Raw genomic sequence first — 15,493 nt, forward strand, 5'->3', positions numbered from 1 at the left:
TACTTCCCCTTTACTGTTATTTTTATTATTTTATAGGGAATAGGATATTTTTGGTGCTCTCAATGACCGCATCAAATTTTGGCGCCGTTACCGGGGATCGGTAACGTACTAATCTTGTTTTTTGTTTCTTATGACCAGATCTGTTCCAGGAACTCTTGCGTTTGATTCGAAGATTGAAAAGACTGCAAGAGCTAATCGCAAGGAAACAAAGCTAAGAAAAAATTAGTCAACGGTGGTTAGAACTCAAAGCAATCCACCGCCAGAAATCAGAATCGACGACGAAGCAGAGTCTAAGGTTAACGAAAACCCTACTCAAACTTTTGAAAGCAAAAAAGTCGAAGTCGATTCCCCTGAAAAAGTGTTTAACACTAGGGTTGACGAAAACCCTAATTTGGCACCTCAACCTATGGCTCAAACAATTCGGTAACTGGACGAAGTGTCGACAGAATAACCACCACTATGCATCACGTATCCTACTATGGATACTGATTTTGAATTAAAATCAGGCTTGATCCAGCTACTGCCAACTTTTCGGGGGTTACAGAATGAAAATCCCCACAAGCATTTGAAAGAATTCCATATGGTTTGCCGTAGTATGAAACCTCAGGGGGTAACTGAAGATCAAATTAAATTGCGCGCTTTCCCTTTTTCCCTAGTAGATTCAGCTAAGGAATGGTTATTTTATTTACCTCCTGGATCCATTACAACTTGGGCTGATCTATCTCGCTTATTTCTTAACAGGTTTTTCCCAGCATCGCGTGCAGTCGAGTTAAGAAGAGAAATCATGAGAATAAGGCAAAAAGACACAGAGTCTCTGTACGACTACTGGGAGCGATTTAAGAAGTTGTATGCAAGTTTCCCACAACATGGTATAACGGAACAGTCTTTGCTTCAGTACTTTTATGAAGGCCTAAAACCCATGGAAATGAATATGGTAGACGCCGCGAGTGGAGGAGCGTTGGTCAATATGACTCCACAACAAGCAAGAGACTTGATCTCCACGATGGCTACAAATTCTCAGCAATTCTGAGCTAATCCTGAACCCCCTAGAAGGGTTCATCAGCTAAGTAATTCAACCTTAGAAGATAAAGTTGATAGAATTGCTAATATTTTGATTTCTCTTATTGCAGAAAAAGCAAAGACAACCCGGTTATGCGGAATATGTGCTACCCCTGAACATACAACTGATGCATGTCCCAGTTTGAATGATGATACTATGGCCCATTTAAATGCTGTGGGAAATTTTCCTGGGCCACCACAAAGGCGATATGACCCTTACGCAAATACCTACAACCCAGGATAGAGGGATCACCCTAACTTAAGTTATGGGGCCAACCCACGATATAACCAACCATACCAGAACTGAGTTCCATAACAGCCAAGAGATTCAGGTAATTCTCTAGAAACTTTGGTCAATAAATTAGCAGCTAACATGCTTGATTTTCAACAGAAAACTGAAGCATCTATAAGAGAATTGACCACATCAATTGAGAAGATGAACTCTCAAGGAAAGCTGCCATCGCAAATAGAACCAAACCCGAGGCAAAATGCAAATGCAGTAACGCTGAGAAGTAGAAAGGTGCTGGAACCAATTCCTGGCAGAAATCTTGGCCAAGAAAGTGCCCAGGAAAAACCCAAAAAAGATGAACAGGTCCCAGCGAAACCCTCACTGCCGAAAATCCAACCTCCATTCCCAGGACGATTAAATCAGTGTCGAAAAAGTAAGAAAGATAAAGAGATCTTCGAAACATTCAGAAATGTCGAGATCAATTTACCACTGTTAGATGCAATCAGACAGATTCCGCGATATGCCAAGTTCCTCAAAGAGCTTTGCACCAACAAACGAAAACTAACAGGTAATGAAAAGGTAAGTGTTGGTGAGAATGTTTCAGCAGTGCTACAGCGGAAAATGCCGGTTAAATGCAAAGATAGGGGTATGTTTGCTATTCCATGCAAAATTGGCCATTTAGGAATTAAAAAGGCTATGTGTGATTTAGGGGCCTCCATAAATGTCATGCCTTTTTCTATTTATGAATCACTTAACGCGAGTTTTTTGACAAAGACAGGTGTTACCATTCAGTTGGCAGACAGGTCTATTGTGCATCCCGAAGGAGTCCTTGAGGACGTATTAGTCAAAGTTAATAGGCTTATCTTCCCTGCAGATTTTTATGTGATAAAAATGGATGAGGATAACGCTCCTCTGTCTTCAGACATCTTGTTGGGGCGACCTTTCCTTAGTACTGCAAATACTAAGATTGATGTACGAAGCGGAACCCTCACGATGGAGTTTGACAGGGAGATCGTGAAGTTTAACGTTTATGGCACTATTAGTCACCCAAGTGAAGTCTTGAACGTAAACCGTGTCGACATAATTGACTCATCAGTAGAAAAAACTTTTGAGTCATCTTATGGAGATAAATTTAAAATGATTTTTGATGATTTTGAATCTGTTAATAAATTATTGGCTCCTATGAATACTAAACTTCTACCTTCTGTTGTGCAGGTACCAGATGTGAAATTAAAACCACTTCCCGAGCATCTCAAATGCACATTTTTAAAGAATGATGAGACCATTACTGACTTAAAAGGGATCAACCCCTTGGAGGAAAATATGAAACCAATGAAAGATGCGCAAGGACGATCAAACCCAAATATGGTGGATGTGATAAAAAAGGAGAATTTCCAAACCTATACGAACGAAAGAATTCAGCTGGAACAGCCCCAATACTAGTTGAGGCGTCAAGCTAGCGACGTTAAACAAGCGCTTATTGAGAGGCAACCCAATTTTTATTTTTTTTATTTTTTATTTTTATTTTTATTTATTTTTTATTATTATTTTATTATTTATTATTTTCAGATATTAATAAAATTCTCTTCTTTTGTCTAGGTAAACCGAAACAACAATAGGGAGAACTCATTACCATAATGCGCGAACGACAGTAACTACACGGGGAGTTCTTCTAAACTTTTCTTCTACCTATTTATTTATTTATTCCACATCGAGGACTATGTGTTTTAAGTAGGGGGGAGGCATTCCTCATTATTGCTATCATTTTAGATGTTGAATTTTTGTTGTTGCTACTGATTTGGTTGTTGCTGCCTATATTTTTTTTTAAGCATATTTTGCCTCTTTTCATGCCCAAGAATTTAACCATGACTTTGCCCCTATTTGACTTTCATGCATGATTCTTGCCTTCTAGGAAAGTTATGATTTTCCTATAATTGATGCTATCTCCACTGTTTTATTTTTATTAGGCTAAAAGCAATTGTGATTAATGGAGTTAACTCTATCTTGCTTGTTGTAAAATTGATCAAGTTTAATCTAAAGTGAACACTTAAAATGATTGCATGTTTAATTAATGTTCATGGCTATTAGGTGATTATTGAAACTTGTTCTTGACACTTAAATTGTTTTTCCCGAAGTTCTCAAAATTTTAATTTCATTGTTAATAAATTTTTCTGTGGTTATGAGTACAGCTTAGAACGTGACTGACTGAGTAACCAGGGTAGGGTGCTTAGGTTGTTATTCTACTTCGCGTCAAAAGGTTGTGTGACGTGGTAGTTAAAGCTCCACTAACCGAAATTAATTCTTAAGAATGCGTTGGGCTGAGTAACCGGGGTTTGGTGCTTAGGTTGTCATCACTCTTCGCGTCAAAAGGTTTGACATGTTCTTAGGAAAAATAAAAATAAAAAGTATGTTGGGCTGAGTAACCGGGGTTTGGTGCTTAGCTGTCATCACTCTTCGCGTCAAAAGGTTCAACATACATACATACACACATACATAAATAAAATAAAATAAAAAGTAAAAAAAAAAAAGAAAAAAAAGAGAAAATATATGTAAATAAATAAAGTTTGGGACTAAGGAAGAAACAAAGAGGGTGTCTTGGTAGGTTTAGTAATTCACCTAATTTCCATGAAATAATTCAAATCGATTTTAATTTCTGTGTGTATTAATTGGAAAACTTTTTCTATTTTACCTAAAGCAAGCTTAGGGTTCTCTTTATTTTTCATATGCATTTTTAACTAATTCTTATAAAACTTTGGAGTGATATTTCTTTTATGGCAGAATCTAACTTTCACAGTGGATAGGAACCATACTTGAGGGCAAGCATGGACTAAGTAGGGGGAGTTTGATAATGCTCTAGAATAACGTATTTTTATGTATTAATCATGTGTTTATTCTGAGCTTGATCCTACTAATTTGAGTTATTTATGTCTTTTTATCTTTTAGGGATTGATTTGGAGGCAAAAGCAAAATTAAGAGACAAAAGTGCGAATTTGGAGACACATTGGGCTGATATGCGACACAGGAAAAAGATTGTGCCAAAAGTGCGAGCGTGGAAGACACAAGGACTAAAAACGCAAAAAGGAGATATTTTATTCTATAAGACTCTATTTTATTTATATTAGGATAATTAATATTAAGATAATTATTAGGATTATTCAAATTTAGGATTTTATTTTAATTATCTTTATTTATCTTTAATTATTTATCTTTTTAGAATTTAAGTTCAATTAGACTATCTCCCTAGCACTATAAATAGGGGGTGAAGTGACTCTATTTGGGGTGTTCATCTTTTTCTGTAAACACTCTCCCCCTGAAAGTCTAGGCTTTTGTTTCTTCATATTTTCTTTCAATAAAATTCCCTTTTCCCTTTTTATATTTAATTTTTTTCCACAATTATCATGAGCCACTAAAACCTATCTAGTCGAAAGTTGTCAATATTCTGGGTTCTTGAGGCCTAGAATCCGTACTTAGCCTCCTCGCTAAGTATTCATCGTTTCTCCGCACTACGGGCTGACGCTTCCGTCCATGGCCCTTAAGAAGTAAGCTTTTCAGCATATGCAAAGGCGGCCACTTTGTATGTTTTGGAAGGATTGCACAGTCAGTTCGTTAACTTACTACGTCAGAGGTTAGCGAGCCAAAGAGACAAAATGGCGTGGGATTCGCCATCCCACGCCATTGAGAAGCGTTGATCTAGCATAGATTACTAGCTAGAGTCAGGTTCCCTAAAAATCGTAAGTCTAATCTTTGGAGCTGGTGGTCGTAGGCGTCCTCTTCCACTATAACTGGCTTACTTGAGTTGAGAAGGGTTACTTCAAAGCCAAGGATTGAACCCAAGGCGGAACGAGACAACCGAAGGCCGGAATCTCACCACATAAGAAACTTTCTCTTTTCCCAACTCTATTTATTTTTCCTCATTTCAATTTCTGTAATTTATTTTCTCAAATCCAATTCACTTTAAATTCTGTTTTTATTTTCCCAGATTCTTAATTTTTTTTTATTTTTTTAGGAATACAAGTTTCTTGGCCAAGAAATTGTCCAAGATTTCAAGAAACGAGCATTCGTACAATCTGGTCCCTGAGGATTCAACCCTATTTTCCCTTTACTGTTATTTTTATTATTTTACAGGGAAGGGTATTTTTGGTGCTCTCAACGACTGCGTCATCCTATTTAGCTGGTGCTTCTTCAATTGCCACTGTTGATCGCACTCTACAACATCGAGAATTTATGCGCAAGGTCTTGAAGTTTCATCTTTCTCATGCTCAAGATCGAATGAAGCAAATGGCGGACAAACATCGGTCGGAACGTGAATTTCAGGGGGAGACTTAGTGTACTTGAAGCTCCAGCCTTATCGCCAACATTCTCTCCGCAAATTCAAGAATCAGAAGTTGTCACCTCGGTATTTTGGTCCGTTTCCTGTTGAAGCTCGGGTTGGACAGGTCGCTTACAAATTAGCATTACCACCTGCTGCTCGGATCCATCCTACTTTTCATGTTTCCCAATTGAAGAAACATATTGGATCGGCAGTGAGTGTTCCTACCTTGCCACCAGTCGAGTCTGATGGAGCTCTTCTCAAGACAGCGGTTCGAATTTTGGATAGACACCTCGTCAAACAAGGCAACCATGCTGCGGTAGAGGTTCTGGTCTAATGGGCAAACACTTTTCCTGAGGATTCTACTTGGGAGAATTGGCAAGTTCTTCAACGCCGTTTTCCTGTGTTTGATCTTTGAGGACAAGGATCCTTTTTCGGGTTGGGGTATTTGTTATGGAAGGGTTCAACGCCTATTATTCTTTTCATATTTTGGTTAATTATGTTACTTCTTTTATTGTTGCTATCCGTTGCGTTTAGCATTAGTTAAACGAGTCGTTTTGGCTGGAACACTGCTTAAATTCTACTGTTGCTGTTAGAAGAATCCGTTATTGAGTTACCTTGTATACTCCTGAATTCTTAGCTTCTTCTTCTTCTTTTCTCTAGTAATCTCTGCTTATTTCTCATTTTTTCTTTTTTTCTGAATTTAACCCTTAACATCGTGCGGGATGTTGATTTCAATACCTGAATAAATTTCTATTGATTCATAAGTTTCAATCTTTCTCTTCTTCTTTTTTTCTTTTTAATGTTTCAATCTTTTAGATTTTTTTACATTGAGATTTTTTTATTTGGTGAGTTTTATTGTTTTTAGATATTATGTGTAAGAATATATATTTTTAAAATTTCATATATTATTCATTTGTGAGATATAAGCCAAAAAAAACATACTCTACATTTTTACCTATTAATTGCACTCTAAACAGACAAGAAAGAAAGGAAATAAAGAAAGAAAAAGAGTGAAATTGAGTGCTTGGTTCATTTTACAATTTAATCTCCCTATTGAAAATCCAGCTAAACTTCACTGCTTGAGGCCCCATTTTCTTAGCCCTCTCCTCTGCTCGTTCTTGTAATTTCCTAATCCTAGGCGCTAAGTTACACACAAATTCCTGCGCTCGCCTTCCTTCATCCCTCAACCCTTCCAACTTCTCCAATCCCCACCTTTCATTCAATGCCTCCACTATATCAGCGTAATCATCCGATGTATACACTCCTATCCGCTGTGCCACGGCAGCGAAGTGCTCAAACAACCGTGGATCTTCGCCATCGAACATCAAGTGAGCTGGCATTGTTATCTTTTTCTTCATCATATCGCCGATTGCTAGCATTGCTCCAGTTGGGTCGATTTCGAGTAGTTTGCCGACTATCTTTGAGTAGGCCATTTCGTGGCGTTTCTCGTCCGCCGCAATGGTGCCGCATATGCGTGCCAAGACTGGGTCGCCACCTTCCTTGGCTAAACGAGCGGTGTTGCCGTGGGATACAAAGGTAGCTCGCTCTTGGAATGAGGTGTAGACGAAGCCCAAGTATGGGTTGTTTTCGGTTCCAGGGTCCTGTCAAACACACTCCATTTTTGGAGTATATCAAGTATATATACTAATAGGTGCTTAAAATAAAATAAAATAAAATAAATACATGGAAAAATTAAGTAGTTATTTTATTTTTTAAAATCTTCAATTTAAAAATGTAAAAGTAATTATTTATTCATTAAAATTAAAAAATTAAAAACAAAAACACCTCTATAATAGTACTTGCTACTCTTTAAAAAGAAATTTTCAACCCCAATTCAATAAAATAATTATATTAATATACTAGATAGATAGATTCATAAGATATTTTAAAATATTTTTGAATTAATTTTAATTCATAAACATAAAATTATAAAATTCTAACAAGTAATTTATAGAAATAATAAAGGCGGTAAAAGAACCCTTACCATTTCAGCTCCATCGGTTACTTATCATTAAATTGAGGATTAAAATTTAAAATAAACAAAAAAATTGTAAATTAATGAAACAGTGATGAAAATGTTACCATTCCAGCGCCGATCAGATATTGCAGAGTCCGCTCAATCATGAACATATTAACTCTCCCTGACAAATACAGATAATTCCTCAACAAATCGCCGTGCCGGTTCTCCTCCGCCGTCCAAGCCCGTGTCCAAACAGCCCACGGACTAGAGCTAGCCCCTGTCTCATCCTTCACCCCATCCAACGTATTGATCATCGTCTGATACGTCGGTAATGCCTCCTCCGTTATCATATCTCCGACCAACACCACGAAATAATCATCCGGCAGCTCTGCCATGCGTTCTCTCAGCTCCTTCACTTGGTCGTTGAACTCTTCCAATGGTAATGCCGGATCCGGCAAAAAGGTCTGCGGTTGCCAGCAATCTTTGACTGGTTTGAGCAGAGGTAATACATTTTCGGTGGCCCAGTTTTCCATTGATTTGAACACTTCTTGCTTTTCGGATGGCATTGAGTGAGTCTTTTGATGTTTCGGAGGAGATACCGTAACGGCGGCGGATATCGGGGCGAACCTGACGGCGGAGGTTGGTGGAGAATGGCGACGGTGGTGGACACGTGGCGTCCATGAGAGGTTTTTGGTAGGAAGGCAGTAAGTGAGTTGCATGGTGACAATAGCGTTTAGCGTTTTTGAGATTTCCCGATGAAGTTTCAAAAGCAATGCTGTAAATTATATATGCAAAGAGTGACTATTCGACCCAGCTGTTTACTGTAATTACAATGTTGCCATTTACGATTTTATTTGTTGGGGGTAATAATTTAAGATTTTATTTTACGAACTTGGTTGATAAAAAAAATTGTGAATCAGTTTTTTAAATAATGATTTATTTGAACTTTTAATTTTATAAAATAAATATTTTAAATTTTATTTAATTTTTTTCTGACATAATATATATATGTCACATCAATAATTAAATAATTTTTAAATTTAAAAATAATAAAAGAATAATTTAAAATTAAAATTATTAAAATCATAATATATATATTTTTAATATTTTAAATTTTAATTAATTAATTGCTAATACAACATATGTGTAGATTGCCACGTGAATAGTTCGTAAGTAAAATTAAAAAAATTGATCTTACAAATAATATAAATTTAAGGGATATGAAAAATTAAATAAATAATTAACTTTTTATAAAATTGGATAACTTTAATATTTTTCCCGTTAAGAAATATAAGAGAAGAGTGAGCTTTTATAAATATTTCAAATTTTCTCAAATTTTTATTTTAATTTTCATTAATTGATTGCACTGTTAATTCTACACATTTTTAAGGAGTACATATATGATGTAATTTAATTCACACGTTATATTTATGTAAATAAAAAATTTAAATCTTTAAAAGTCCAATCACCTCATTTCAATTACAGTCTCATTGACAAATTAAGACCTTGAATTGAAATCATAATTCTTTTTTACTTTTAAACTCCGACCTATTCCATCCCGAAATTAATTTTCTTTTAAAGTCTTATAAAATCCAAAGTTATAATTTTCAAATAAAGAGTTACGATGACTTTTTATGTTTTCTGAATTATTTTAGTGTGAAAAATAAAATAAACTAGTTAAATGAGTATTGAGAAAGATAAACAGGAAATAAATTTTAAAAAGTATCTCTTTTCTTAATTTAAAAATAAAAGAACAAAGAAAATTGATAATGGTGAATAAAGGGTAAAAAAGTGAAGCTGTTGAAATGGAAAACAATGGGTGCAGTTGTTTTAAAGAGTGGAAAAAATATTAAATTAACGATTCTGTGGGCTTAAGCATAAAAACAAAGTTGTTGACAGCATTTTTATTATGAATTAAAATATTAAATAGCCTCTTGAATTTTATTATTTTATTTAAATTATCTTTTATATTTTCATCCTATTTATATAAATTTTAAATTTCAATTTGTATCTAAATGAATTCTTAATCTTTTTTTTTTAATATAGTCTTTACGTGTATATAATGATGGATAAAACTTATAAACAAAGATGATTAAATTTTTTTCAAACACTAACATATTCAACAGTGTGAATATGTAACGATGGTTAAAACTTATATGTAACAATGATTAAAGTACTTAAACTTACAAATTTCAAACACCTACAAATTTAAACCGTTGACTGTTTTTTTGGATAAAGTCTCTACACAAAGTTTCTAATGGCTGTGTAATAAAGCCTTAATGACCTATTTACACCTTAAATCCCTTGATTTATAATTTTTATTCAAATTCGCCCCTACATGATATTCTATATATCTTCAATTTAGTCCTTGTATATTTTTTAATTAGAAATTGTTGTTTTGCCATCAAAGACTATTGTAAAAAGGCAGGCATCAATTGCTTTTGCAATAATGTAATAAGGGTGGAGAAAATCTCCAACAAAAATTCCATAGAAAACTAATGAAATAGCTAAACGTTTTCAAAAGAAATTGAATAACGACTGCTCAAAGAGGTTCAAAACTAAGGTGTGTATATATATCCAGATAACCATTGGGTGGAACTCAATCTATAATTTTTTCTTTAAAAAACACCGTTGATTATAAGATCTGCACAGAAAATATGTAGGAGAAAATGAAAGGAAAAATAAAATCAGAATGAAGAGAGAGATACCTTCTTTATAGCAGGTGGTGATGGGCTAGCAGTTGAATTATCCGTCCAATTCTTTTCACCCCAATGCCACAGCATACTTTCCCAGAAGCAGAATTCTTCAAAACATGTCTTTAAACGCTTGTCTTTTATCTTAATTTTCCAATGGCCATCTGTGTAATTACCTTTCTCAGCTTGCCTCCGATCCCACTCTAACTGTGCCTTCTGTTTCGACCTAAGTAGACAGTACTTCTGTAAATTTTCTGGCATCGCATCGTGTACCTTCCACCATGTTTTGTGAGCAACATCACTAGCAAACTCCTGCAAAATGTCCACATTCCAGTTGCAATCGTAGTCCCGGAAGCATAGCCATGGCTTGTTTCCCAGATAATGGATGACATAAAGAATTGGTGGATCGGCTCCAAAGAGGCGAGTCTTCATCTGTTTCTTCTCCACCTCATCACCTTCCCAGAAGTGCTTCAAGAAGTTCATGTGTTTTGGAATCCGATGCCACCAAGTAAATATTTCGTTCAGATAACCCTGATCACCACCATTATATGATTCAATCTCATTGATGTGATCCATTAGTAGCTGGAATGTACAATTCGATGGCTCAACAACCATCACACCCGAGTTGAAGAGCGTCGCATTGTTTCCTATAGCAGAAATTTCTGGCATCTCGAATAAGAAATCAATATTCCTAAGTATAAGAAGGTCAGCATCGATGAAAATAATCTTGTCATAATCTGTCAACTGCCAAAGACGGAACTTGCTGTAATTCCATTCGTTATAAGCTTCTGGTTCAGCTTTTGGATTCCTGATTCTTTGGATTGTATAAATTTTCCACCCAGCAGCTTCCAAGCCACCTCTATGATAGTCACTGATTGAGTCATCAACAAGTATCACAAGGTCCCTGGTTGAACCTGACATGCGGATACTTTGAGCAGCAGTAATGGCCCCACAAACATATACATGAGCTGAGTGTAGGATTGTTGCATATGCTTCACGGTGTGCTCTCTCTGAATAGAAAGACCCTGTTCAAATTTATTTAGTTAGTTTATATTTACCTTTTGGACTTATATTTACCTTTTGGAGTAAAAAAATCAGTCAGTTTAAGCCCTTGTAGCCCATTAAGATGGTTGGACTTCAACCCAACATTAATAAGGAAATGTTCCAAATTATCAAGAAAAACTTAAAAGAGTAAAATTAGAAAAGATTAAACAGGAACAAGAAAACAGCAATCCTAGTAAAAAGACTCTAAATGTGTAAAAGGTTCATATAAATATTTCAACCAGTCAGCTTCAATTATTGTAATGAGTAGAAGAGTTTCTAGGAACAAATATCTTGAAGATACTAGATTGAAACTAACCTTTAGCCTGGAGAGGAACTGAAAGTTCACATGAACCGACTGGCAGTCGAATCTTTTCTCTTAACCTATGTAGGTTGGGTGTATACAGCCAAGCACTTCCTTCACGTGCAACAAGGTCCTTGCATGTAAAAAGATTTGGAAGCGGGAAGCAGTCAGTCACAAAAAGCACATGCACTGGGTGAAGCCCTTTAGCAGATGCAGCAAGCCTTGCTGCTGCTAGCTGAAAGTGTAGACGTGTGACATCTCTTGACCACTTCCCTGCCTTGTTGCAAGGAAGCTTAACAGCAATAAGATCAATCCGTGGTTTTCCAGGAAACTGAAGACTAGGTAGTGAAGGACAATTAGGAACCTCAAATACTTCTTCTTCATCAATCCATTCAGGGAACAGGGATTCCCAAGTAACATTGTCTGCCACATAGTCCAATTGCAAAACAACATGCTCAGCATCTGGTAACAGCTGCTTCCATTGATTAGTTTCAGTATTATTGAAGTTCAATAAGCCAATTCCCTGATATCCGTCCCTGTCAGTCAGTTTCTCAATGACATTCAAGATTTGATCCCAATTTACATCCAACATTGATAAATAACGTGGATCTGCGGCACCACTGTCTCTTACCCATCTGTCTACAAAACCAGGCCTGCTGCATGTAACAAATTCTACTTCATATAACTGAAAAAATAGAACAAAAACGAGAGTAATGTCGAACATATATGCTATCAAACTTGCTGCTCCCAGATTTCCAGTACCAGTAATTCAAGGTCATGAATCTTTTAAAAGCTACTGAGATATTGAGGTCGTTACCCATGCTAGTTGGATAGCTAGTTAGTTACAGTCACACAGATGTACTCACATGCATGCTCTTATATACATACACATGGTTTATTTTCAAGCAGAAAATAATTAAAGCCCAGGAGAGCAAACTATAGACTAGATATAACAATTAACAGAAAGATACTTTGAAGATAGAATATACCGAGATACAAGATTGGATGGACGATCTGAAATGTAAACTGCAGGAGAGCGAAGGAGAGTGATGAGAGATCCCACCAAAATTATAACCAGAACAACTTTCAAAGTAGAAATCTTGCAATTCCAGTTCCTGTACCGAATAGGAACATGGAGAGCCTTCTCAACATCTCTGAAAACCTTGTTCCTTTGGAACCCTCTTCTGCTTGTTTCTTCACTGTGAGAATGCAGTTATGAATTGCATCAGTCCGTGCCAATAAAGCATATAAAAGAGACAAAGTTTTAGAAAACCAAAAAGCCACAAGTCTTGTGTGCTATGTTATTCAAACTCTTCATATTCTTTAAAGTGCTAATTTCTAACATCTATATCTGACACATTCAAACATGAGTATAAGGTATGATCCTCTAAATATATGGGGAAAACTTTAAGAAGTTCAACATGCTCGCATTGAATGCATATCCACATTTGGCACTCATCAGTGTCCAGAAAAATAGCTTATGTGTAATAATGTAAGGCAAATCTAATGTCAGTATGGAGATAAGTGGAAGCATCCAAAACCCAATTTGCAAAAGCAAAGAAACTATATAGATAAACGAGCAAACTCCAAAAGTTTTCATAACTTAGAAAAACTAGTATTTACATGATACAAGTTACTTATCATGATGCTGTCTCTGGCTTCAACAATGTCACAAAATATTCCAAGTAGCAGAAAATAATAAAAATAATAACGAACCCCAAGTTGTGGCTAAGTGGCCAGATGTTCACCTTCCATGGGAATAGCCTAGGTTGAAATCATTGTTGTACCAAAAAATAATAATAATAACTAATTCACATAAACAACAGCAATGGCAGCAAAAATATGATTGAAAACAAAGAATTAATGTAAACAGTTGAAAGCTTAAGTAGTTAAAGTTAGAGAGGTGCTGCCTAACCCTAGCTCAATCTACTTCTTATTTGATCTTATTTTCAACAGCTAAAATGCTAAAATGATGCACATAAATACCTACCGTATTAGGAAACTTCTTCAAATAATTAATATACAAAGGAAACTAATACAATCTACAACTACAATATTTCTGCTTTTCTCAACAACAACAAAAAAAACCACAATATTTCTGCTACAAATTAAAGAAAAATTTCTAAAAGAATACAAATCACAGCCAAATTCAAACAGATCTTACTGCATTTTTTTTCTTCTGGTCAAACAAACAGCGGTGCTTAAAAGCTCAGTAAACAAGCAAATCAAAGCAATGATTTACTATAAGATTTCAAGTTTTTAAAATGACAACAGTAATTAAAAGCAAAGATGCAAGTCAAAGGAAAATTAATAACTACAAACGGCGGCCAAATTCAACAGATCTTTCTGCATTTTCTTTTTCTAGTCAAACAAACAGCAGTACTAAAAAAGCTCGGTCAACAAGCAAATCGAAGCAAAGATTTACTTAAATAATTCAAGTTTTTTAGACGGCAACAGTAATTTTAAAAAATTGATGAAGAAATGAGAGAAGAGAGGAACCGACGCGGCGGAAGCAGCAACGCGGTGGCGGGGCTCTTTGGGACTCAGAGAGGGGCCTCTCATCTTCAGAATAATTTCTTTCAGATCACCTGAAACTCAAAAATTAATAATCATTTGTTTATACTTTGAGATATTTAAAGCCTTAACTGATTTTTTTTTCAAAATTTTAGGGGAAAAAAAAGAAAGGACAGAGCTGGTTCTGTTGTGTGATCCAACGCTTTGAGAAATGAAAATGAGAGAGTGCGCGGCAGTTATTAGTACTTAAAAGGAGGAAAAAATTGTAATAATTATTTTATTTTATTTTATTATCTGGCAATGATACTTGGCTTTTTGCCTAGATTAATTTAAGACAAATTTAGCCAAAAAGATTATTTAGTGTCTAAAAATATGTTTAAGATTAATTAATCTTATTATATAAGTATAGATATTCGTGTTTAATTAATGAGTGACTTAAGTGACTTTAAGATACTTAATATATTGGTGGTATTTTTTCCACATTTTTAACTATTTATTTACCTGATATACGCTACTAAAGTATTTACCTCATATGTGTTGTTTCTCTAATTATTTTGAGAAGATTAATAATATCACTACCACTAGATATATTGTTTTTTTCATTTAAAAGAAAAATTATTGTACAATCATGAAGAATATACATGATTCATAATAGTACTATAAATTAATGCATAAATTTTATGTCTATAGTAACAATAATGTTAGAATAATTCAAAATAAATTAGAGATGCATCACCTTGATCAAATTTCTAAAATTTGCATCTTAGCATTGCCATCATCAAATCAACTTGAAGATGAACATCGATCGACCAATAAAAAACTGCCAAAAGCCTAAAAACTTACCACAAAACAAGATTAAATAATAAAAGTAAAAATAAAGCTACATCTACTTTCAACAAAAGTACTACAAAATTGTGAACAAAATCATGATATTGTGGATTAAATTAAAAACAAAATAAAGCTACGAAAAAGATGTCAATGAAACTACAACCAGCTCAAAGGCTGGTGCCGCCGCCAACGAAGCAAAGATTTAGTTTTAAAAAGTTGAGTGCCCTGTAAAAAGAATAGGAAAAGTAGTACAAATATGACTGATGTTCTAAAAATTGAATTAGTGGTCAAATCAGTAAGATAAATTTTTGTTCAATCATAGATCCAACAATAAATAAATATAAAATTATAAAAAAATAGCATTTATAAGCAAATTCAAATGCTATTTTTTTTTTGTCACGATCTAATCTTTTTACCGATTTTAAACAGTTGATTTGAAATTAGTTCAATCTCTTTATCTAAATTAGTATATCAATTAATTTTCAATCTAATCGATTTGATTGACCGATTTGATCTAATTCCAATAACACTAAACATTATTATGTGAAATAAT

General features: G+C 34.8%; 3 protein-coding genes across 4 annotated transcripts; 1 reads left to right on the plus strand and 2 right to left on the minus strand.

Annotated features, from left to right (window-relative positions):
* Window positions 1-463: 463 nt before the first annotated feature.
* On the plus strand, window positions 464-5,934 carry LOC128292635 (uncharacterized; the record flags this gene model as incomplete). The annotated part of the gene is made up of 4 exons (XM_053027514.1): window positions 464-1,022; window positions 1,131-1,234; window positions 1,451-2,371; window positions 5,725-5,934. Coding segments are annotated over 4 exons (1,794 nt in total), but the record flags the coding sequence as incomplete, so codon positions are not given.
* A 553-nt stretch (window positions 5,935-6,487) lies between these two features.
* Window positions 6,488-8,345, minus strand: LOC108450471 (stearoyl-[acyl-carrier-protein] 9-desaturase 6, chloroplastic-like). The gene is made up of 2 exons (XM_017748112.2): window positions 7,683-8,345; window positions 6,488-7,201 (listed from the first exon to the last, which is right to left on the minus strand). Exons 1-2 carry the CDS (start codon window positions 8,277-8,279, stop codon window positions 6,635-6,637), a joined length of 1,164 nt encoding a protein of 387 aa, XP_017603601.1. The 5' UTR covers window positions 8,280-8,345; the 3' UTR covers window positions 6,488-6,634.
* A 1,627-nt stretch (window positions 8,346-9,972) lies between these two features.
* LOC108453668 (putative UDP-glucuronate:xylan alpha-glucuronosyltransferase 3) lies at window positions 9,973-14,352 on the minus strand. Of its 2 annotated transcripts, none has more exons than XM_017751917.2 (4): window positions 14,102-14,352; window positions 12,588-12,797; window positions 11,614-12,251; window positions 9,973-11,278 (listed from the first exon to the last, which is right to left on the minus strand). In XM_017751917.2, exons 1-4 carry the CDS (start codon window positions 14,158-14,160, stop codon window positions 10,248-10,250), a joined length of 1,938 nt encoding a protein of 645 aa, XP_017607406.1. In that variant the 5' UTR covers window positions 14,161-14,352; the 3' UTR covers window positions 9,973-10,247. The 2 variants fall into 2 exon arrangements, with proteins under 2 accessions (XP_017607406.1, XP_017607405.1); XM_017751916.2 differs by having other exon boundaries at window positions 11,614-12,254.
* Window positions 14,353-15,493: the final 1,141 nt, after the last annotated feature.

This window comes from Gossypium arboreum, chromosome 5 (genome assembly GCF_025698485.1).
Source record: "Gossypium arboreum isolate Shixiya-1 chromosome 5, ASM2569848v2, whole genome shotgun sequence".
Classification (NCBI taxonomy): Eukaryota; Viridiplantae; Streptophyta; class Magnoliopsida; order Malvales; family Malvaceae; genus Gossypium; species Gossypium arboreum.

Bases quoted from the DNA above. Each gene is read 5' to 3' on its own strand.
- LOC108450471 (XM_017748112.2), bottom strand. From the start codon at position 8,279: ATGCAACTCACTTACTGCCTTCCTACCAAAAACCTCTCATGGACGCCA. The intron at 7,202-7,682 runs GTAACATTTTCA...TGTGTTTGACAG, and splicing joins ATCTGATCGGCGCTGGAATG to GACCCTGGAACCGAAAACAA.
- LOC108453668 (XM_017751916.2), bottom strand. From the start codon at position 14,160: ATGAGAGGCCCCTCTCTGAGTCCCAAAGAGCCCCGCCACCGCGTTGCT. The intron at 12,798-14,101 runs GTCGGTTCCTCT...GCATTCTCACAG, and splicing joins CGCGTTGCTGCTTCCGCCGC to TGAAGAAACAAGCAGAAGAG. The intron at 11,279-11,613 runs GTTAGTTTCAAT...AAATTTGAACAG, and splicing joins AGTTCCTCTCCAGGCTAAAG to GGTCTTTCTATTCAGAGAGA.